This window comes from Poecilia reticulata, chromosome 7, assembly GCF_904066995.2.
Source record: "Poecilia reticulata chromosome 7, P_reticulata-male-v2, whole genome shotgun sequence".
In the NCBI taxonomy this organism is placed as follows: domain Eukaryota; kingdom Metazoa; phylum Chordata; class Actinopteri; order Cyprinodontiformes; family Poeciliidae; genus Poecilia; species Poecilia reticulata.
In genome coordinates this window covers 25,975,964-25,999,673 of record NC_088836.1, presented here as the reverse complement: position 1 = coordinate 25,999,673, position 23,710 = coordinate 25,975,964, and the positions used below count along the sequence as shown (strand labels likewise).

Genomic DNA, 23,710 nt, shown 5'->3' with positions numbered 1-23,710 from the left:
TTTTCAGGTCATGATCCTGCAGATATACTGAGCAACACTCCAACTGATCAGCATTTTTAAATGGAAAAAAACTTAGTTTGTGGCAAAATTTCATGAAATGAAGTGGTATTATTAAAGAAATCAACCAAAAAGGGAAAGAAATGGAAAGAACAATCACCCACTGCTTCCATTTATGGTTTAACTTAAACCATAAATGTTTTTAAATTTGAGCCAGAAGACATTTGTTTTCTTCCAGTGCAACTGGAAATTAAATCAGATTGATTATATTGATTTGTCACAGCTTTGTGCTTCATGATATGTCGTGTTTCATAACAAATGGAGAAGCAGCTTTCAGCTTCTATGCGCCGCAAATCTGGAACAAACTTCCAGAAAACTACGAAACAGCCGAAACACTGAGTTACTTTGAATCAAAGCTAAAAGCCCTCATGTTTAGCATTGACTCTGACTCATAATAAATGGAACATTAATCAATATTTTTGATGATTGCATTTGACAAAATGCAAAGTTTCTTACTGATTTCACAATTAATGACGGTTTGTGGTTTTCATGATGTAAAGCACTTTGAATTGTTGTGCTGCTTAAATTTTCTGTATAAAAACATGATTGAACAAATAGAACAGATTTTAAACTATCTTTATGCTAATTGTGGCTTGGATTTTTGTTTAAGACCATTAAAGAAAAAGAAACCAGATTTAAACGTAATTTCATCTTTATAAATGTTGACAACTATAATTTTATTTCCACTTCCAAACTATGCACTACTTTCTGTAGCATAAAACCCCAATAAAACTGTGAAAATGTTTGTTTTAATCTCTCAAGTGCTGAAAAAGTTGATATATGAACATTTTTACAAGTTGCTGTGACATGGGGGATAATGTTTGTTTGAAGGAAAATTCAAAACTTGTTTTAAAAGAAAAGTTAAAGATTCTTCTTTTTTTATCTTGGTTTAAAATCCATAAAATTGATTTGGACATTGCTTCCAATATTTAACCACAGTGACCTCTGCTGGTGAAATACAGGCACTGATTTAAAGTAAACCTGTTAAATTTTTCGTTATATTTTCCATATTGTTAAACAAAGAAACATCCTGTTGGGCAGTAAATGTGAAAGTATAATTACTCATTAATGACAAAAACTTAATATTGTACCAAAACTTTTAAGGTTTACATTTCCCTGGTATCACCAGTTTAAAGATGGGTTCTTCATTCATTTTGTTAAATAAATGAGCGTCCAATAGCCAACCTCAAACAGTTGTGACTCGCGAGTCGTCCGGCCATGGTTCTGTTTAACCTTAATTCATAAAAGCATGAATAAAGAAGACCCTTCTTGTAACTGCATAACCTGGTGCCCATTTTAATTATTCCTGTAAAACCAGCCTGAACTTGTCTAATTAAGAGAAACAATCCCTCAGTTCTGGCAGTGTACCCCTGAGAGCATCATTAATTTTACTCTTCACACTCCGTCCTATTAAAAGCATTTTTAATGGAGAAAGTGAGCCGGCAGAGAACAAAGCAGGAAATCATACCAATGAATGACTACATGTCTGTGCACACGTAATAAAACAAGAAGCTTTAACGCTTCAAACCAGGCTGGTTCTTCAATCTGAGGAAACCTGGAGCGGGACCTGGAGGCTTGCTCAACATGTTAACCTCTTTAACTTACTGCTATTTTGTCAAAAAAGCTTTTCAACATGTTTCAAAAATAAGAAAATCTCAATGTACAGCTTTTAAACATTATACATTTAAAGAAAATGCAAAGGCACAATGATTTTGAATGGTAATTCTTAGCTGTAAAGTCAGGCTGAATGTGTGAGGGAAGAGTGAGACATTTAGTCTGACATGAATCAACATTTTGTGCATGAGACTAGAGTAAATTAAACAAAGCAGTCAGGTTTTTTTGGGAATGTGCAATTTGTAGATCAAAAACGTAAAAAATAGTTTTGCAGGTATGCCTCATTAATAGATAATAACCCAAATAACCCAATTTGCAAATTTTCTTGAACTCAAACTAATGAAAAAATATATATACAGGATGTATATATATTTATATACAGTATATATTTTATTTGTAGTATTTAGCCCAATGTAATACATTAACTGAAAGCAAATTCACTTTCAAATTTCATATAAAATTAAAGAGAAAGTAGATTTTTTTAAAGATTTTACATAAGAATTTTATACTAAGCAAAAACGAAAAGTATCTGTTCTTGCAAGCCACATAACAAGAAAATAATCCAGTTCTTCAATAAAAAGAAAGAGAAAAATAGCTGGAGCATAAATTTTGTGAAGAAATTTCAACTGTTTTGGTTAAATCTGTAACCACAGCCAGCAGGGGGCCTCGTTGAGCTGTGTTTTAACAATATTAATATGATTTAATATTGTACAAATTAGTACAGCAAACAAAAATTCTCCTCCAATGACCGATTAAACGTAGCTGGGACAATAAAACAAGATATTTATTGTACAATAGTAAGACATGATCTTCCATTTTGTTTACTCATACTGAACGTTTCAGTGATCTAAAATTTAGTTTTTCCTCGTCCAACTTCAACATTTCATTAATGAGTCTAAAAAAACGAAATAAAGTGCTGCCATTCATTTCGACTTGGCTCTCATGTACTCTTCTAAGAGTACATGCAACTCTTAGAAGGGAACATTCAATGCACTTTAAATTGTAAAAATCTTCCTATTGCAAGTGGTGGACAAAAGTATATTAAACATGGTATAAAAGATCAATGAACAGTCGATCGGTTTGGTCGTAATGCTGCGTTCTAGTTGTGACCGGAACTGGGAAATTCCGATTTGTCAGTCTGAAAAATTAACTGGTAGCCCTCTTAAATCGAAATATACACTGGGAAAGAGGGAGAACTCCGACTACCTCAAGTTACGATGTATACGGCTACTAACATTAATATTAATAAAATGTGGTGGAAACATGTTTGTTTTGCAAGGCACATTTAAAAGTGCGTCAGATATCAATGATATAGCGGTTGAAACATTAAACTAACAAATTAAAAGTGGGGTTTGCTTATGGAAGTTAAAGCTTAAAATTATGTTTAGCGATGTTGAAATCCAGACTTCTTAACTTAAAACGCAGCCTGTCACCAACGGTCGGACATTAAACTCAGCTCCGAGTTCCAACTTCCGAGGTAACCAAACGCAGCATTGAACCCCGGGATCTGTATTCAACCGCTCTGTGTGACGTCATCTGAAGGATGCGCGCGCTTCTTAGCAACGGAAGTTGTGTGTTTGGCTTTTGCCGTTAACTTCCCCAACACACCTCCATGCTAACGCTGGCTACGGCTTACCTTCAGCGCAATAATGCCGAATTGTTGCGTGACCGGTTGTCATAACCGCTATTACCCCGGTTCCACCATAAGGTTCTACAGAGTACCCAGCGGGAACCGGCAGTTTCAGGTCCAGAGGAGGCGTTTGTGGATAGAGGCGATCCAACAAGCCAACGGGGGCAGTGAAATCCGTGCAGACGCTCGCATTTGTGGCGTTCATTTCATCTCAGGTAGCGTAAAGAGCCGCTTAGCAGTGAGCAAAAAATATTTCATAAAATGAGTTTGCTCAGTATTCTCTTCTTGAACCTCTTTTTGTTCACAGGAGAGGCTTCCATAGATGCAGACAGGCCTAATTTTATCCCCACGTTGTTTGCATGCAGTAATCTACGCCAGGGTCCAACAAAAAGGGCAAAATGGTAACATATATTGACTATTATTTTTAAATAGATTAAAGTATCCATTCTAAATACTAAATGCATTGCTACATTTTGGTTGGGACCTAAAATTAGACAAAATACTAATACTAAAGATCAGTATAAAGTGCTTAAACACTACAGTATGTCCATTATTGCCATGTTTTGCTGTTCAATGTGATGGCGTTTTCCATTTTGGATACATTGAAAGTCATTATCACAATAAAATTGAGCATAGATTAGGAATTATATTTGAAAACACAATGTTTGTACCCCCATTTGACTTATCTAAATGTTTTTACACCATCCATTCCTACAACAAACATTCATATTACTGTACCACCAATAATTGTCTAAAACAGTTAAGAGCTCAGATGAAGCCAAATTAACTTGGTGTTAAAAAGAGTTGCAAACTGCAGGGCAAAATTTTATTTACAATATATTACAAAATCCTGCAATGGTGAAATTATTGGGAAATGTTGCGATAACTACATAAGTGGTGATGTATTTCGTTTTTCTTTCCTCTCTTTTTCATCTGTTCTTACACAATTAATATTAAGTTAACGTGAAAAAAGCAAGTTCATAACACTTGGATTATATTGGTTAACAATTATTGAACTGCAATCAGTTCTTTTTGTCATTCATTATTTTCTTAAGAAATTTGTTTTCATTGATCTTTTCAAGCTAAGCCTGTCAATTTGAATCTTTGCATGGGGTTTATTCGCCTCACTAATCATCTCGTTCAGTGAAAGCTGCAAATCATCAGGTTTATTAAACGATTTGAAGCAGAATTTCATAATAAATTGAAGGAAATCTAAGTAACAAGTGTGCTTAAGTGCCATCCTTGTGTTTATTTGAGCGTACTTCATTTGAAAAAAGTTGAGTACTTCTCATTAAATGATCTACCAAACAGGGTTACATGTCGTGTATACGTGTTAAAACAATGTGGGTTTTTCTCAGCATTCTTGCCTTTCTAAAGGTTACACATCAATGTGTGTGGTATTGATTTAAGATTTATACTGACAGAAGAGCAAATAAATGGTTTATAACTGCAAGTCTAATCATGTTTCATGCAGATGATGCGTATAATTATGACTAGCACAGACACTTAGGAGCTCTGTGTGCAGCAGACTGTGTTGCCTTGTGCAGTCTGACAGTTTCTGCCAGAACTCGCCGATCTGTCGGTGGGCATCAGTTCCCCTTCGCTGCAGATGAGCCTGTTTCAGTTCAGCGCAATTTGTTCCTTCGACAACTATCGATAGATACTCAAACAACCCAGAGGAATTGTGTTTTTGGGGACACTAACACAGTCTGGTCTAAACTCATTTACCATGTGCACTTGATTAGTTAATGTCACCTGCTAACAGCTGATAATATGAATAGATAAAGATGTTTAATTTCACCTATCAGTGGTCATAATGTTATGCCTGACTGGTGCACAGTTGAGCGCAATATTCATAGGTTTACTATTAAAATTTTAATAGGAAAAAAGACAGATATCCTTCCAACCACTAACATTTAAAAGAAGTATACTCTTTTGTTGTTGTTGTTTTTTTTACATTTTAGTAGAGATGCGCGATATATCGGCACCAACACGGGCATCAGTGGATATTAGCCATTGTGACACAAACTGTTTCACCAAAGAGACTCTTTAATCTGTCTTTGCTGTCACTGTTACTGGTGTGTTAAAAACTTAGAATAAATTAGCAATTCATAGCCTACTATGCCACATTATTAGATAATATTTGGTTGATTATTCTTTCTCAAAGGACTTCTTCTGCCTGTCGAAGAAGTCAAAGACAGAAATTGAATGTGGAGACCAAAACCATAACAAGGGGAGAAGATGAAGAGACTGAAGACACGATTAATCTGAGAGACAACAAAGATGCTAAAGACACAGCTACTTTGACAGAAAATGAAGATATAACTGCCCTGAGAGACGATAAAGAGACTGAAGACACGACTAATCTAAGAGACAACGAAGATGCTAAAGGCATGACTACTTTGTCAGAAAATGAAGACATAACTGCCCTAAGAGACGACAACGAGACAGAAAAATCACCATCCCAACCTGCATCTGAGTGTCCAATGGACCACCAGTCGTCTGCTTTGATGGAAACTTCAGATGAACTTTTACCAGAAATGCAAACTTGGCCAGTGTCAAAGGTAGCAGTCACCACCTCTTTGTGTGCTTTCATACACTTGTAGACTTGTAACTTTGCTTTTTTTATTTTTTTATACAGTTTGTCTTTTTTAGTACGCTAATAATCTATTCTGTTTTTTTGCCAAATAGGAGGAAGAAACAGAAGATGAGAAGATTCATGATAAAGACCAAGAAGTGACTGAATGTGAAGCTGAACCTGAAACGATGGAGACAGAAAACAAATCCAGCCCAAGTCCATCACCACAGAAACCACCAGGAAGTGTTTTAAAACCAGATAAAATGAATCCTGTTGTGCTCATAAAGCCTTTAGTTTTACCACAAGGTGCTTATCACGTTGACCTGAGCACCTCTACCGCGGTGTCGTCCAAAGAGCACCATGAAGACGCGAGTCAGGGAGGATTAACGGAGTCGAGCTCCAACAGGGACCAGCCGTCCTTTCCTTGCAACCTGTGCGATCGAACCTTCACTACAAGCCACTACCTGAAGCGCCACAAACTGCTTCACGTTCGAGACGTGAGGAAGTGCCTCAGGTGTGGCGCGCTCTTCTGCCGCCGCCACAACCACGTTTTGTTCCAGACGCGGGCCGAGCCTCTACCCGAGTCTGAGGAGAGTTCCTCCAGCAGCGAGGACGAACCTCTGGACGCAGAGCAGGAGAAAGCAAGCAGAGTAACAGAAAAGGCCGACAACGCTTTGAATGTTCAGACTGGTACATCTCCAGACAGTCCTTCTCTCAGTAACTCGCCGTTGCTGAAGACTTCCAGCCTGACGGACGTCGGCAAACCTCTCCTGGTGTCGGTGAAACCTGCTGCTGTTCCCTCTCCACCCTCTCCGATCACCAGGTTCCCAAGCAACCCAGGGACCGTGTTTCAGATTAAACCACTCCTGTCGGACACCTCTCCCGCTTTGATACGACCAAATCTTCCTCAGCAACCCCAACTCCCACCTTCCCTGAAGATCTTTTCCACTCAGCACCTCACCTCAGCCTTGCTCGATGTTCAGAGAAACTACGAATACATTTTAAGTAAGCCTAAAAAAGTCGTGGTGAAATTCAAGGAGGAACCAGAGGAGCCGGTTCAAATTTGCCCAGTTAAGGAGCCAGTAAAGCAGGTCAAACTGGAGAAAATCGCTTATGACCTGGAGATGGTAATCTGACTTAAAGCTGCTAACCTGACTTCAGTCAAACTCGCTTCAGATAAAATGTGTCGCCTATAGAACAGTGTGCAATGGCTTAATCCAGATCTTATTGTAAATCTCTACGTAAGACAATATCTTCTCTTCTCAAACATGGCTCCCACACTCACAGGCCTTTGATGACATCACATAAGGTAACCAATCAGAGTAACATTCTAAAAATTCAGATATTTTCAGTCAAATCTGACTGTTGATGTGGCAGTGTGTCTCTGATTGGTCAGAAATGGAGGAAATGTTGATACTAAGTTTTCATGAAAAGCTTTTTTAATCTTATTTTTCATAATCTGGAATCATGGGATGTTTCTCCTAAATCATAAACTTAAGCCATTTTCAATTTAAGTGCAAGTCAAAAGCTTGTCACTCATCCTGATTAATAATTATTAATTCCAGTTGATCAGGCAGATTTCTGTGCCTCTCGTGATGTCATCAAGACAAACGCAACAGAATTATCAGGTATTTTTTCCTTCTGTTTGCGTTTTAGAACAGTATTTTGTGTGTGTGAAATAATGCAGTGGAAATCTACAAGTCATATTTTAGATATACCTGTGTTGGAAAAATAGGAGAGAAAACCTAATCACTCCCAGGTAACCCTGATTGATTTGTCTACTGTAACTAAAGTGTAAAACTACGATCAATTTTCACTACTAATTATTCGGGGACTGCTGCTTTATGGTATATATTTGTCATGTTTTTGGGTGTTGGATTAATCAAGTAAAATTTTGAGCTATTCTTGATTCTATGTGATGTTACATCACTACTGTTGGATTTTAAATGACACCTTTACATGTAATTAAGCTACGCCAGTAGGCATTCAAGCTGCAGCTTATTTTTAAATTTTTTTGTCATATTCAATCAATTTTTTTGCACACAACTGACATTAGCAGTGTTTCACATTCCGCATTATTTTTCTTTTCATTTCAGTTTCTTCTCTATCTACCTCAGCCAACTATAAAAGCAAGTAAAACTTATTTTGTACTACAGATGAAAGCTGCTTCTGGACATAATGTATGTATGTTTAAATACTCCAGTATTTCGGATATAAAAGTATTAGATTTTTGTGTAGTGCTGTGTGCAAACTAAAGAAAAGTGGCAACACTGATTCCTGTTTTTCTTTCCAGAAAATGCCTGTCAGATTGTAAGACATGAACTAGTTTTGCACCTGCTTTGTTTACTGAATAAATAGACTTGCGTCACATTTATTGTCTCTTGCTAGTTTTGCGTTGTGTATCTGTTTCTTTTACCTTAGGTCATTTTCTTGGCATTACTGTTTTCCATAGGCATCCCTAGATCTTTTTAAGCTGTGAAACCAATTTTTGTAAATGACCTGTAAGACTTTTGTTTTTCATTTCTGATTAAATTTTTTCAGAAATGAAGCTAAAATCATGTAGTTTTCAACTTTTGGAGTTGGTTGAGAAATTTATTTTTCTCAACCAACTTGGAAATTTTGAGGGTAATCTCAACATTTCTGAGTTTTTTTTCCAGCTCTTAAAACTCTGAAATTTTGAGATTAATCTCTGAGGAGAAATTTACTCCTTAGTTGTTTTTCTGTCTACAATGGCCCTAATACATTTAAAGAAACAAAATCATTCATTAACTACCTCAAAAACCCAGAGGGCCTTTCTGTGTCCATCAGCCAGAGGTGCACCTGAGTCCATCTGCAAGCTGTACACGTCCCATTGGTTCGGATGCGCCGGTCACAATGACCGACACCTATGATTGGATGCTTTACCCTTCAGTTCGACGCTCTCAGAGCTCCGATTGGTTGGCTCATGTTCTCGCGTGCCTTCATACATGATAAACCAGTGGTGCTGATGCTGTGACAATGGGAGCCTTCCAGATATGCACCATCTGAACTGAGGGTCCGGCAGCTGCTGCACGTAGGCTTGACGGACAGCAGAGAAAACATCCGGATAAAGACACAAGGAGGAACCTCCTGCTTCTGCCCGGACAGGGTGAGTCTTACCCCGGAAACCAAGCTGGCATTCCCGGGCCGTCCAGTAAGCTTGGGGCTGGGGGCTGGGGAGCGAGTCTCAGGTACGATAGGCTGGAAATCCTGCTGGCTGTAGCAGCTTCAGCGCGTTTAAGACGTATTTTCTGCATGGCACGCCGCACACAGCACGTTGAATCAGCCGTGCTGTTTATTAATGCAGCTGTGAGTCAACTCATCCCTTTGCTGGACTGCATTGCGGAGAGCAAGCCTTGCAGAACAGCATCTAATAACCATTCAAATCCGGTTAACACACTGATCTCAAGACCCGATTCCACCTCATCGGTTAGCAGTTTTCACGTGTTTTTCATACTTTGATAATCAGATGAGAACGAGCAAAACAGTTGTACCTGAAATTTCATCTTTTCCAGATTTTTCTGCAGCTGCTGCATGGATTATCGCACGTTTGCTTTGGTTTGAGTGGGATGTGTTGACACTGAACACAATAAGCAGATACAGTTTCACTCGGATGCAAACAGTTCGCAATCGATCGGTTAATCAAACTGTAGAGCACTTTTCAAACAAAGGAGTGTAGCGCAAATTTGTTTGCACAGATTGGAAAACAGTCATAATAGAACAAAGTACTTGAATACATTAATATTTAGACAAATCAAACAATTTAGAAGATGAGGAACTGGAATACAATGTGTGACACAGTGGCGCCATGCTAGAGGGGGCGCCATAATTATGATGGAATAATTATTAATTGTTGGCATTTTCTGTATTTTACAGTTTACTAAGTATTTTTGATTTAGTTTAGTGAAATAATTATTTTAGAACACTTAAATTAAGACAAAACTAACTTACAAGTAACTTTTCAGCACAATGTAGGGGCTTGGTTTAAGTCAATAACTCTAAATATTGATGAAAAGTAGCTATAAGTGAAATAATCTGCCAATGGACATTTTTCCACTTTAACTTACAAAACAGAAAAAACATCTTGCTCCAAATAGTCCTTTCTCATTTACATTAAGGAATGATTGACTTAAAAGGATAAAGTTCTATTTCTTGCTGAAAAGTTACTTGTAAATTAGATTTCTCTTATTTCAAGTTTACCAACATGTGTACAATAGAAGCTCGACCAAAAATACTTGGTAAGATTTGTGTTTTTTAAATTGTATTTGCACACTTTCTACCTAATTACCTTAGACAAATCTAACAATGATAAAAATAATATTTAGCCAGGTTTGTCCCATCAGCATATCTTTTACAAGAAAGATCTGGCCAACATAGTAGATGCGAATGACTTAAGTAAAACAATTGCACTTCTGCAAATTGAATCTGAAAAACTAAAAGCTTTATTCCTTCTTTTGGTTCCGATGCAATTTGTTTGAAACTTGTGGATATGTTTTCATTTGTTTTACTTTTGCGGAAACAGGTTGCTGTGTGCATGGCGCACATACAGAGGTGACCATGTCACTTTTAAGAGAGAGTACTGAATGATGACTATATAGTGTTAGGAAGTGAGGAAACGCAACAAATAAACAGTTTAGCTTTTACAGCATAACCCATACTAGCTGCTCCATAAACCAAGGTTGTTTGGCTTCCTTCTGCTTCCCCAGTCCAGAGATGGGAGTGTTCAGCCGGCAGAAGTTTTTCCAGGAGCTCACTCATGGCTGCCTGCTGCCTACAGCTCAGCAGGGACTGGAGCAAGTATGGCAGCTGCTGGTCATCTGCCTGCTGTGTCGCCTGCTCTGGATGTTAGGTGAGCACTTTGGCTTCGTTCACACTGCAGCCCGAAGTGACCTAAATCCAATTTTTTTTAATTTATATGCCTTAATGTGACCTGTACCTAATCTTTTCATGACAGTCTTTTTCAAATGCGACCCAGGCCACTTGAATATCCGATACGTATCCGATCTTTCCTTCTTCTTCTTTTGTGTTTTATTGGCGGATGGCAGCCAATATCCGATCTTTTCAAATGTGACCTGAATCTTAACGGTCAGGTCGCTCTCAGCCTACCTGAACATCATGGACCTTACCACAGGGGCAGTGTTTCATTGGCTAATGACCATGTTATGTCACAGCGCAGCTACCACGTGCGTGACCGTCTCACAAACACAAGCTACAGTAGTAAATACATGCTAATGTACATTGTGGACTAGCAGACCGGCAGAAAGTTTTTGCGTCAGGACTCGAAAAAGAATGGTTCTCCACTGTCAGCGGGGTATCTGCACATGCGATGTAAGGTATCCTGATCGTATTTGTGGAACTAAAATTCACAGATTTCCAAAATCTGAAACGGAATGCCTTGCTTGGATCAAAGCTTGTGCACGACCGCATTTGCAGCTCAACTGTTGTAGGATCAATAAGAACAAAGGAATGTCTGCTGGTGTAAGTATTGTTGCTTTGGTTTCTTTGTGTTTAGTGAATGAAAAAAAGAGTCAATAATAAACACATCCATTATGAAAACCTTTTAGCTAAGTACAGCATAATGGCAGTACCGATACAACTTCTACACCTTGAAGCCTGTCTGTTACAGTCTTGCGTTAGCTGAACAAATCAATATGCAATGTGTACCATATCTGACATACATTAAAGATTTTATTTTACCTGAAAAGGCTTTTTACTAAACTGTAATCGTGTTAGCCACGCTAATCGTGTTAGCCTCCGAGTACCGTGTATCAGGCCTAGGCACATACGAACATTTGCCAACAGAAATCACCCTCAAAACCATGAATGCCCGACTTACCCAGCCTTGCAAGAACAATAGGCATCAGTGATCTTGTCCACAGCTATATTTATGCTGAGGGTCTGAGGATCTGCTGTGTTCCTCATCGACCGGTAGCATTTAGCTGTAACGCGAACAATCTTGGAGGCATCGCGTGGCTCAAACACCTTGATGTCGTCCAAAAAAGATGACATGAACTTGTTGGTTCACCTGTCCATTGTCGTGGCTGATATTTTTTGAAAATCCAGCAGAAATGCTGCACTAATCGACTCCGAAATACTCTGCAGAGAGTCAGTCGAAATGAAATTACACATAGAAACTAACCACCGCGAGGCTTTGTTTGTGAGACATGCAGTCACGTGAGACTTTCGAGGGGAGTTTCTGCGTGGAGCTTGGTAAGGTCCATTGACGTCATTGTTCTGGGTCCTGATACGCGCAAACGGGAAGAAAAACAACAACCATGGTGGACTATACTGAGGATTAAGTGTTAATATGCTGGTTCCGGTCGAACAACAACTTCAAAATTGCAAGATATGCTCGACCGTTAGCATCCATATTTACTTCTGCAAACACTGAGAACTTCTTCTTTTCTATTAAGGTGGATCGCAAGCAACTTTAAGTTACATACTGCCACCTACTGTACACGAGTGTGCAAGCAAAACTACTTTACATCTATTAAATTCAGTTTTTTAATGTTGTATTCTGAAGATAAATAAATAATACAGTCCTTAATCTGTAAATATCCATTATGTTTCCTTAATTTCCAAATATTCCTTTCACTGAGCACTTCTTTTTTTATGTCGTTCGGCAAAACACTGAGCATGCTCTGTATGTGACGTTATTGCTTATCTACTGCGCATGTGGGACACTGTCAGGTCGTTTGCAGTTCACCAAAAAAAAAAAAGAAAAATCCGATTTGACAAAGAAAATCGAAATTGGGTCACTTCAGGCTGCAATGTGAATGTCAGTCATTTTGGTGTTCACCTTTTTAAGTGGCTATCTCGTAAATCGGTTTAAAAACTTTCTTTGTCAGGTCTCCCTTCCTTCGTGAAGCACCTGTGCACGGTGGCGGGAGGTTTCTACATGCTGTACCTGTTCTTTGAGCTCCACATGATCTGGGTCGTCCTTCTCAGCCTCCTTTGCTACCTCTTTCTCTTCCTGTGCCGCCATTCGACCATCCGAGGAACCTTTCTGTCTATAACGGTTCTCATCTACCTGCTTCTTGGGTAAAAATGTTTGTTTTTCAAATAAAGTGGTCACTTATAAGTTACTTTTGTCTTATTTCAAATGAACCAAGATATTTGCACTAGAAATGAGACCAAAAATACTTAGTATTTGGTAAGATTTTGTGTTTTCACAGTGTGGACAAACATTAAAATCTTAGTATTTTTATGTCTTGATCAGGGAGCTGCACATGATGGATACCACCAACTGGCACAAAATGAGAGGTAATGCTGAGTCTGTTTATCTTGCTAACGAGCGACAATGTTACAGTTTTAATTTGTGATCTGTGTAGGTTCACAGATGGTGGTTGCCATGAAAGCTATCTCGTTGGCTTTTGATCTGGACAGAGGTGTTGTGACCAATGTTCCCTCGCCCCTTGAGTTCATGGGCTACATTTACTTTGTGGGCACCGTCATCTTTGGGCCCTGGATCAGCTTCAACAGCTACAAAGAAGCTCTAGAAGGACGTAAGTTGGTAAGTTTGAGGCAGAAAACCTTAAGTGTTGGAAAATATTTTGAGATTTTTTTACACTTATACCACTACATCAGTCATCCATAAACTGTGTTGGTGGTCACTGTGACGTGAACTCAAAGTGCGACACATACAGTTGGCTTACCAAAAGATTGTGCTTAAAAATATTAATGGGTAAGTAGCTTAAGATTGAAAAGAAAAGCAGAAGATACCAAGGAAACAATGCCAGGATTATACTTATGAGATTGGAGCAATTCATGTCTGGTGGAATATTTTTCAGTTTCTTGGTGCGAGTTTCTGAACTTTTGTTTTTATAATACACAAAGGTGGGTAGAGTACTCAATAAATTGTACTCAAATAAGAGTAGCACTACTTCAATGTATTTTTACTCAAGTATAAGTTAAAAGTAACCATCCAAGAAAATACTCAACGAAGAGTAAAAAAGTATTTGGTAAAAAGTCTACTGACGTACTGAGTAGCTGATCAACTTATCAATCATTTTATGTTTAAGAACTACATCATCATACGGATCAAAATACAAAGTTAAGTGGAAATTTTGGTATTTTACGGATGAAAATGACAATAATTTATAAAAATAACTAAATCAAACAAAATACTTTTTTCCAAATCTGCTGCTTTCAATAAAAAACGTATGAAACTTTAACAAAAACTGCAGGTATGTGTCTGGTGAATATTTGCTTGAAACATGTTGGTTTTTCATTCAGTGGGGAAAAAATCCATAAAGTAAGAGTAGAAATACTTCATAATAAAATTACTCAAGCAAAAGTAAAAAGTATAGCGTTGTAAAATAGTCGTAAAAGTAAATGTTTTGTAAATGTTTTCCTGGCCTGTGGCTGTACTGCGCCCCACGCTAACTAACTGCATTTGCAACACATAAAATAAAAGAAGTATTTACGTCAGGCTGAAAGAAAACTAAGATTAGAGTCCAGACTTTTAGAATCTAAATAACTCAAAATGTCCCTGCGTTGACTTGTTTGTGGTTTTATCAGTCACATTTACCAAATAGAAACCCTTCTTATTACGATGAACAAAGACAACAATAAGTGTGTTAAGAAACTAATATTTTTATTTAAGGTTGTATATATTAAGATGTTTTGTTAGAAATATCTTATAGAAAAATACTCTGTCAAATTTCAAAATTAAAAGACATTTTTTGCTGGTCTGTTGGATAAAATCCCAATAGAAAAGGCTGAATTTGTGATTTTTTTTGTTTGTTTTTTGACATGATAAAACTAGAGATGTGCCGATCAGGTTTTTTCCTACTGATACCGATACATGAGGGCCGATCACCGATACCGATCACGTAATTATTATTATTATTATTTTTATCATAAGCACTACCGGTTACATTATGTGGAAAAAAGAACCATGAATTTACCTTAATTTAGACAAAAACTTGTTTTTAATAACTTTTTCCAAGAAGAAAACTAAACAAAACAGCCATTCTGCAAATTGTACTCCTATCGGTAATACTATCTTTAACAGACTGATAACATATGAAGGCTCTGAAGAGGCTAAATAAAACCTCTCAACATTGCCAAAAAAAATCAAGTATAAAACTTAACATTTAAAGGCAAATACAGGTTCCATTACAATAAACAATCCTGAGTTACTGAATGAAAACTTCCTGATAGCATGGCGGCTAGCTGATTACTGCTAGTTCTGAGTGTCTGTTTCTGACTGAGCGGAGTAATTATGCAGAACAGGGAGGAGATCGATTATTTTTTCAGAGATTATCCGTCTCATGTTAGGATAGCGAAAGTTTTAATACGTATGTAAAATTTATTTTTTTAAGTTAGATGCTGCAGCTTTAAACAGAGGTTCGGTGTGAGAGTCACTACCAGGTGGAGCAGAAGTGGCGCTCCGTCTGTGAAATCTGTGAACTACCTGTAGCACGGACCAGCGGTTCAACAGCGAGAGCAGATCCAGCGTCTTACATCGCAGCTCGAAGACTCAAAAAATGTTGCGGGTTAACTGACCCAATCACTCAGTGCGTTATAGTTCCACATCGCTTAGGATTTGTTGCTGCACGTTTGTGCAGTGTGAAGGAAAGAGGAGACCAGCTGCACAGGCAGGCTGAGAAATGAGATGCAGGTGATTGGTTTGTGTGATCGGCAACAAGAGACCGTGATCGGCGATCACAGATCATACACTTTTTCACGGAAATCGGCCGATTATGATCGGTGGCCGATTGATCGGCACACCTCTAGATAAAACATACCAAGTTAACCTCAGCTGTAACTTGTTTCTTCTTCCCAGAGTTTAAGATGGATTGTAAAAGTGTCTCTTAGCTGGGTGAAGAGCCAGATCTGCCTTGTTGTTTCCAACTGTGTGGCTCCCTACCTCTTCCCCTACTTCATCCCCGTCTATGGAGACAAGCTCCTACGAAGGCGAGTGACACACAGAATTTTGTCTGAATGAGATGCAGCCTAAGTTTTCTATGAGTTAATGCTGGTGTCGACTGTTGTGTTTACAGCAAAAAGAGGAGGAAGATCAGGTGAGTAAAGGTCCAAAGCTCTCCTGGTCAGTCTCATCATCGTAGATGATTTAGTTGCATGGTTGTTCTGTTAACCTGTTGCTGCCATCCTCCATCTTTGTGCACCAGGGTCTCCCATTTTCCATTTCATCACCATGAATCATCACAAGAAAAGACAATGTAATATTGTTTTCTGTTTCCTCATGCTCTCCCAGAGGCTCACTGGCAAGGTATGTTGTTTATTCCTGTTGCATAGTCAGTAAAGTTGAACTTTAGCTGTAATGGGGTCATAACAACCATCTATATGTTCCTGGTTTGCGTTAGGTGGCTGCTGGCATATGAGAACACAATGTCTTTCCACTTCAGCAATTACTTTGTCGGCTACCTGAGCGAAACTACTGCGACTCTTGCTGGGGCGGGCTTTACGGAGGAGAAAGAGAACCTCAAATGGTGAGAAATCATTCACCTCCTTTAAATTTGACCTATTATTTGTGCTTGAACAGGTATGTGGGGTTTACAGTACATGTTCATTACATTTGTTCCTCAAAATCATTCTTGGGTAATAAGATGTTAGTCTGCTCAGTTCTGTCTATTTTGAGCTGTTTTAGGGTGTCTTGTCACTTTAAATCCATATAACTCTGAAAGTGGCTGAAAACAGATGTGCAAATATTCAACAGTGCATCTTTAAAAAGCATTAGTAGAGCCTCCTGGACAACCATCAAGAATGCAGCAAGTGGTTTATGGATAGTAAGTCAACAATAAAATATTTGTCTTTTCCAGCAGCCATTGTACAGCAAATACAGTGGTAAAACCACCTGATCAAATGTGCTGGAACTCCACTTGAGTTGCTAGGTAACAGGGCTGAGCTTGGCTGGGGTTGCTAGGTGACCCCAGCCAAGTCACAATCTTTGGGCAGTAAGGAGGTAAGGAGGTTTTTGAAGCGACTAATTTTCCAGATACCAATACACATCAACTTATTGCCAAAATATGTCGAGCAGTTGGGGTTGTTTTTAAAAGCAGTAGAGAACCAAATGTGTAGAAAATGTGCAAAATGTGAATTTTGCATAATAGGTTCCATTTAAAACAAGAAAAAAGCATCCATCTCTTTTATTTAATTCCTATCAAACTCCAGCGGGTTTCCATTTTCTTTGCAGGGATCTGAGCGTGTCCAAGCCGCTCCAGGTGGAGTTTCCCCGCTCCATGGTGGAGGTGGCGTCGTCGTGGAACGTGCCCATGTCCCGCTTTCTGCACACATGTGAGTGGCTGTCAGCAGGAATCTGATTCATGTTAACATAAGGTCACCTACGCAATCATGAAACGTTCAGCATTTTAAAGGTCTCAATAATTATGAAAATGTAAAAGAATATGGGAATTTTATCTATATCTATATTTATTTTGTTCATTTTTTTTCACCTATTTGATCATTTGTTCTTTCTTTCATCTCTTCTTTAGCTTGTTCTTTTTTCCTTTCATTTCTATTACCCTTTTTTCTTTTATCTTCTGTTTCTTTCATTTGTTTGCTCTTTCCTTCTTTCTTCCATTTTTTGTTCTCTCTCCCCTACTTTTTTTCCCTTTTTTCCCCATTTCCTTCTTTGTCCTTTCTTTCTTTTTCCTTTCTGTTGTTTTTCTTTAATCTTTTGTCCTTCCTCTTGTTTGTTCTCTTGTCGTTTAGTTCTTTTGTATTTTCCTTTTTGTCTTTATTTTTTCTTTATTTCATCCTTCCTTTCTTCCTTTTTGCCTTGCTATCTTTTGTTTGTTCATCCATCCTTACTTTAATCCTTTCCTTCTTTTGTCCTTTTGTCTCCCTTTTCTTTCTTATACAGTATGTGTTTTTATTTTTAGGCTTCATATTCAGGCCTCCATAATGTTTTTTTAGAAGTTTGTATTTAATATTGGACCTCATGAACTTAAACTCTGGATATTTGGGTCTGGTGTGTCGTATTTTTCTCTCAGATGTTTTCAAGAGTGCCGTCAAATTCGGGACGTTCACTGCCATCATGGTGACGTACATCGCCAGCGCGCTCTTACATGTGAGTTTATATAACTTCACCTTCTTTTAAATGTCTTTTTGTATCAACAAGATTGTTGAAGTTTTTGTCCATTTCAGGGTCTAAGTTTCCATCTGGGTGCAGTTCTGATATCTCTGGGGTTCATTACGTACGTGGAGCACGGTAAGAGCCGAACTAATGGTTCGTCTTCTCCACATGAAAACGTTTCCATTTAGAGGAAGTATTTAACTGTTTCAGTTCAACCTACTGCTTGTCATTTTCCTCCACGTCTGAAGAGAGTCTTTCATTCGTTTGTTTTCTAAGGCGTCGACTCTGTTTTGTTTCAGTTTTTCGGAAGAGGCTTGCCGCCATATTTAACGCGTGCGTGCTTTCGAGGAAATGTCAGCCAAACTGCAGTCACCAAAACAAAAAGGTAATGCGTTTGCAATGAGGCGTTATGTGTTCATATTTTTAATTGCTTTTCAAATAAAGGAAAAAATGTAATTAAAAATGTGACTAGAGAACAAACTCACATCTCGGTTCCCCAAAGTCAACCAAAAAAACCCCTCAGATACGCATGTGTAACATCTTCATAACAGGCACCATAAGTTGGGTAAAACCTCTGAGTTTGAAAAATAGGAAAGAAAACATTAACATCTTTTGTAAAAACCTTTGTGTAGATCCTCATAAAGTGCATTTAATTTTCTGAAGCTTTAAATTTTGCTTGTTAAATTGTCTGTTTTAGCTACTTTTTCAATGCCTGTCTAAACCGTAACTACGCTGAACCAAAGAAGATTACAAGTTTCAAACGTCAGGTTTTTGTTTTAACCGAACATCAAATTAATTTGTTGGCGTTTCTTAGATCTGCTTTTCTCTGCACTGTATTCAGAAATCCATCCATCCATTTTCTTTCACCCTTGTCCCCCAGTGGGGTCGGGAGGGTTGCTGGTGCCTATCTCCAGCTAACGTTCCGGGCGAGAGGCGGGGTACACCCTGGACAGGTCGCCAGTCTTTCGCAGGGCAACACAGAGACACACAGGACACACAGCACACATACACTCACACCTAGGGGCAATTTAGACAGACCAATTAACCTGACAGTCACGTTTTTGGATTGTGGGAGGAAACCGGAGTACCCGGAGAAAACCCACGCATGCACAGGGAGAACATGCAAACTCCATGCAGAAAGACCCCAGGCCGGGAATTGAACCCAGAACCTTCTTGCTGCAAGGCAACAGCTCTACCAACTGCGCCACTGTGCAGCCCCGTATTCAGAAATATAACAATGAAATCTCTCATGTTTGTTGTTGCTGCATTGATTGTCGAGCAACACTTAACAATACCAGACTATCACATTAGGAAACATGAGATCTTACACTTGATGTGTGACTAAAGAAGCATGAATATCATATTGTAATGCCTACATGGAGTGCTGGAGTGAAAATACAGTAATCTGTTGCTATTCTTGAATATTTCAGTAATTTACTGAAATGTTTAGTTTGGAAATAAATATTTCAAGAAGCTGCCATATATGTGCTGCATTTCTTTCTGTAATTACGTTGCTTAGCTTATACAGACCGAGTTATGTTATTATGGGTCACATACTTTAAAATAACACATCCAGTCAAGGCTGCATGAGATCCAGAGTCGCCTACCATAATGCTTTCTCTGTTTGCAGAAGCTGTGGGTGTATATGATTAACATAGCATTTTCTGCTTTGGCAATACTTCACTTGACATATCTGGGCTCCGTGTTCAACTCCAGCGTGGACTACATGGAGGAGGATGAGGTGAGATGAGAGACTGCTGCTCCACTGAGGGAATGCACAATTTGCTGCAGTAAAGCAGCATCTGAAGTAAAAGAAATTTAGTTTAATAAACAGCTTAACAGACACTGCTGCACTGCAGCTGATGTGAATCTGTGATGAAGCAGTGCAAGTGACATCGTCTTTGTGCTTTTAATACGAGTCAAAATAATGTCAGACTTTTTTTGTGTTTTCCTCTAAAACTGTCAGAAGTGGGCAGAGCACCCAGAAATTGTACTCAAGTAAGAGTAGCACTACTTCAACATATTTTTACTTAAGTAAAAGTAAAAAGAAGACATCCAGGAAATGGCTCAAGTGAGAGTAAAAAAGTATTTGATAAAAAGTTAAAGAATGAGCAATTGATCAAATTAATCATTTAATATTTAGAAATCACATCATCAGATGGATCAAAATATAAAGTTGAGTTGAAATTTTTGGTATTTTAAGAACAAAACTGACAATAATTTATACAAAGTGTGTGTCTGGGTCTGGTGAATTTTGGTTAAAAAATGTTTGTTTTTGATTCAGGGGTAGAAAATCCAGAAATGTTGCTTAAGTAAGTAGCGATACTTCATAATTAAATTACTCAAGTAAAAGTAAAACGTACTTTGACTTTAAGATCGGGAGCCCATTCGCATTATTTCTTCTTCTGTGGTATTGTTAAATTGTTTGCACCTCTTTTATCTTGACCTGCGGGAGAGAGATGGGTGTTATTTTTTTTAATCGAAATACACCCAGTTTATATTTATTAGGTTGGTTTTTGTTATCACCATTGTAATATATAAATCCATTCCTTGAAGTGAATATCTAAGTGAACTAACAATTGTAAAGTATCAGGAATCAACTTTAGTTTTGTGGACTTGGAGCGGCCGCCCATGTTGTAGTTTTCTTTTTGTTCTGGTCAGAATAAAACAAACTATCCATTCCACATAAAACCTTCGTCACAGCCTAATTTTAAATAAAACCAGCCAATTGCAGAAAGGATCCGGTTACAAATGCCTGACCCAATTCCGATTTGTAGAGGACCCTGTGTGTGAAAAGGCATTAGCCTAACTTTGATTTGATTTTTGCGGAAATCACACACCAACATCAGAGAAAATCTTTCACGCTGCTTCTCCTTTTGGAGGAGGACTGTGACAGATTCGAGTCGGTGCTCGCATCTTTTTAAAGATCTTCGGTGGCTCTATTTTTATAGCTCTGTGACAAGAGAACACAACATTTGTTAAGTATTTATAGTGGGATGCTGCGTAGCTTTCAGCTGCGTTCACACTGCAACCTTAAGCGACCCAATTCCGATTTTTTCATGACAGTCCTTTTTGAATGTGACCTGGGCTGCTTGGATATCCAATAAATATCCGATCTTTTCAAATGTGACCTGAATTTTAACAGTCAGGCCGCGTTCAACAGAACGGAACGTCATTGTTACTCGACAAACGTCACTATTCTGCGCCCTGATACTCACAAGCGGGAAGAAAAACAACAACCATGGCGGACGATAATGAGGACTAAGTTGTTAATATGCTGGTTCCGGTCGGACAACTTTAAAATCGTAAGCTAAGCTCCACCGTTAGCATCCATGTTTACTTCCGCAAACACTGAGCACTTCTTTTTTTCTATGACGGTTGGCAAAACACTGTGCACGCTCTCTGTGACGTTATTGCGCCCTCTACTGCGCATGCACGACAAAAAAAAAAAATCGAGATTCGGACACGTCAGGCTGCAGTGTGAACGTAGCCTTTGACGCGTGATTTACGTCGTCGCCTCCCGCAGGACGAGATCACCCACCACACCATCCAGAAGTGGTCGGAGCTGAGCTGGACGAGCCACTGGGCCACGTTCGGGTGCTGGATACTGTACCGCCTCATTCTCTAACAACTAGAGACCGAGAAGAAGAGAGAGAAGCAATAATGAGAAGCAGGTTTTCCACTTTTCTGTACTGTGACGTCATCCTGCATCAGACTTGCAGTTTTCAGGTTGCGCTGTATGCTGGTCGGGGGATGCTATTCTATCCTTTTGGGGACTGGTTTCGATATCTGAAAAGAAAAAGACAGACCGCAGCGCCTTTTTTTCCACTCCCTTTTGTCTGTTTCATATTGTTTTTTTTATCTGAGGCTCAGTCATCATGGCCTCCTATTGTGGCAGCGTTTACCACTGTCTCACTGTGACTCACAATCAATAACTATCAACATGGCGGACACGTGACGGCGCGCGTCAGGCAGATGTCCCCCAGTGGCGACAGCCCACCATGTCAGCCGGTTCCTGGTCATGCAAAACCTCGTAAAACTTTTCACATTTAGTCGTTTTTAGTGGGATTTTATGTCTTAAACCAAAAGAAAGAACTGCAAAATTGTGAAGTGGAAGAAAAATTTGGGATGTAATTTCAGCTGCAAGTCTTTTTGGTTTGCGTCGTCAAATTAAGTTTTTGTTCATTCTTATTTGCAAAATAACTTGATCTAAATCAGAGAGCAGTTTTAAATTTGGACTTTAACTAGGACATTCTAGCATATTTGTATGATTTGATTCAACGCTTCATCCAGTCATTTAATATCCTAGAAAATGCTTAAATTTTAATTACGGTTTGAAAGATGTTAGTCAAACTGCACAGTTTAGTAATAAAGTGCAACCTAATGTTTTATTACCTTATCCTTCCACTTCATAATTAAAATCTCAATAAAATACATTTAAGCTTTTGGTTGTAATGTGACAAATGAGAGACGTTTCAATGCGCTGCGCTGGTGACATTCCCTAGTCTTCTTGTCCTCAACAAATCCAATTAAATGTCCAGAATCAATAATGCAGTTTCCTGTCTCTGTGATTTTTTTTATTCTTTTTTTTCCCAGCCAGGCTGCATCGTGGCTGCTTGTTTGCGGTTCTGTCAGGGAGCCTAATCAAAACCCACAGAATTGAATTTTTTATGAACCCTGGTAGGCAGGTGGAGCATGGCTAAAGGAGACAGCCGGAGACTCTGGCTGCTGTAACCAGTCGATTGTGTGGAACTGCTTCCAATTTAAAATACAAGAACCCAGAGAAACCAGCGCACGTCTCTTTCTCCTCCTAGGAACAAACAAAGACTTTATTTACTGAATTCAACAAGCACATGTTGTTACTAGACTGCATTTTTACCACCAACTAATCCTCCTTTTGTGACTTTTAGATATATTAACGGTTTTAGATGATTAAATCTGATTTTTTTACTAGTGTAGTATCCTGATGGTGTTTTTCTTTTTCTTTTGGTATGACTTGAATTATATCCTTAAACATATGTGATTTTGATTTTTTTCCCCCTCTTCTTTCTACAATATAACTTAAGAATCAGGGTATTTGAGATGTATTAACAAAATTCTCTTTCAGCTTTGTGTAAATTAAAATAAAATTATTCATTATTCTATACCAAGCATTTCTCTTACCTCCAGGTTTTTACTTAATAGTTGCTTTTAATTATTTACAGCCTGATGAAAGAGTATGAGTGTGTGCATCGGAAAATGAATATTTGGTGTTGGATAAGAGCTTTTGTTGCTGTGCCAAGTTTCTGCTGTAGTGCCACTCAGTATAACCACTGTAAATACCTTATATTTGTGTTTTGTCCCTAAATATGTAAAACGCAACGGCATACCTGTGATATTTTTATAAAATTTTACATGAAACGTCAAGATGCAGTCCTTGTTTTGATTTAGTGAATCTCAGTGAAGTAGAATCTTCATATTTCCACCTAACAATTTTGAGATTAATCTCAGAAAACTTACGTTGAAAATGCTTGAAAGTCCTTACATTTTACTGTGGTAAAAGCTTGCAAACTCAATTTAAATATATATATTTTTTCAATAAAAATGTATATTGTATGTAATTAGCATACATTATACCAGGGCTATTATGACTATTAATTTTAACCTTACAGGAGTAACAAAAAATAATAATTTATTCAAATAATCCATCCATCCATTTTCTTGACACCCTTGTCCCTTAGTGGGGTCGGGATTATTCAAATCAATTTATTCAAATTATACATACAGTTTT

General features: G+C 38.3%; 2 protein-coding genes across 4 annotated transcripts; both read left to right on the top strand.

Moving 5' to 3' along the window:
• Positions 1-3,206: 3,206 nt before the first annotated feature.
• LOC103467708 (uncharacterized) lies at positions 3,207-8,249 on the top strand. Its single transcript, XM_008414344.3, has 4 exons — positions 3,207-3,516; positions 3,609-3,702; positions 5,469-5,865; positions 5,993-8,249. Exons 1-4 carry the CDS (start codon positions 3,321-3,323, stop codon positions 7,013-7,015), a joined length of 1,710 nt encoding a protein of 569 aa, XP_008412566.1. The 5' UTR covers positions 3,207-3,320; the 3' UTR covers positions 7,016-8,249.
• A 514-nt stretch (positions 8,250-8,763) lies between these two features.
• Positions 8,764-23,346, top strand: LOC103467706 (porcupine O-acyltransferase). Of its 3 annotated transcripts, none has more exons than XM_008414341.3 (15): positions 8,764-9,006; positions 10,604-10,746; positions 12,746-12,938; positions 13,117-13,160; positions 13,229-13,410; positions 15,688-15,818; positions 15,905-15,925; positions 16,120-16,134; positions 16,229-16,354; positions 17,059-17,159; positions 17,858-17,934; positions 18,012-18,075; positions 18,240-18,325; positions 19,571-19,681; positions 21,467-23,346. In XM_008414341.3, the coding sequence occupies exons 2-15, from the start codon at positions 10,611-10,613 to the stop codon at positions 21,566-21,568; spliced, it is 1,389 nt and encodes a 462-aa protein (XP_008412563.1). In that variant the 5' UTR covers positions 8,764-9,006; positions 10,604-10,610; the 3' UTR covers positions 21,569-23,346. The 3 variants fall into 3 exon arrangements, with proteins under 3 accessions (XP_008412563.1, XP_008412565.1, XP_081465310.1); XM_081609184.1 differs by lacking the exon at positions 8,764-9,006 and adding an exon at positions 9,068-9,088; XM_008414343.2 differs by lacking the exon at positions 10,604-10,746 and having other exon boundaries at positions 8,768-9,006.
• Positions 23,347-23,710: the final 364 nt, after the last annotated feature.

What these genes read in the sequence shown, in the direction of transcription:
- LOC103467706 (XM_008414341.3), top strand. Translation starts at nt 10,611, where the DNA reads ATGGGAGTGTTCAGCCGGCAGAAGTTTTTCCAGGAGCTCACTCATGGC. An exon ending in CTCATCTACCTGCTTCTTGG is followed by an intron (nt 12,939 to 13,116) that starts GTAAAAATGTTT and finishes TGTCTTGATCAG; the next exon opens with GGAGCTGCACATGATGGATA. An exon ending in CAACTGGCACAAAATGAGAG is followed by an intron (nt 13,161 to 13,228) that starts GTAATGCTGAGT and finishes TGATCTGTGTAG; the next exon opens with GTTCACAGATGGTGGTTGCC.
- LOC103467708 (XM_008414344.3), top strand. Translation starts at nt 3,321, where the DNA reads ATGCCGAATTGTTGCGTGACCGGTTGTCATAACCGCTATTACCCCGGT. An exon ending in CCAACAAAAAGGGCAAAATG is followed by an intron (nt 3,703 to 5,468) that starts GTAACATATATT and finishes TCTTTCTCAAAG; the next exon opens with GACTTCTTCTGCCTGTCGAA. An exon ending in AAACTTGGCCAGTGTCAAAG is followed by an intron (nt 5,866 to 5,992) that starts GTAGCAGTCACC and finishes TTTGCCAAATAG; the next exon opens with GAGGAAGAAACAGAAGATGA.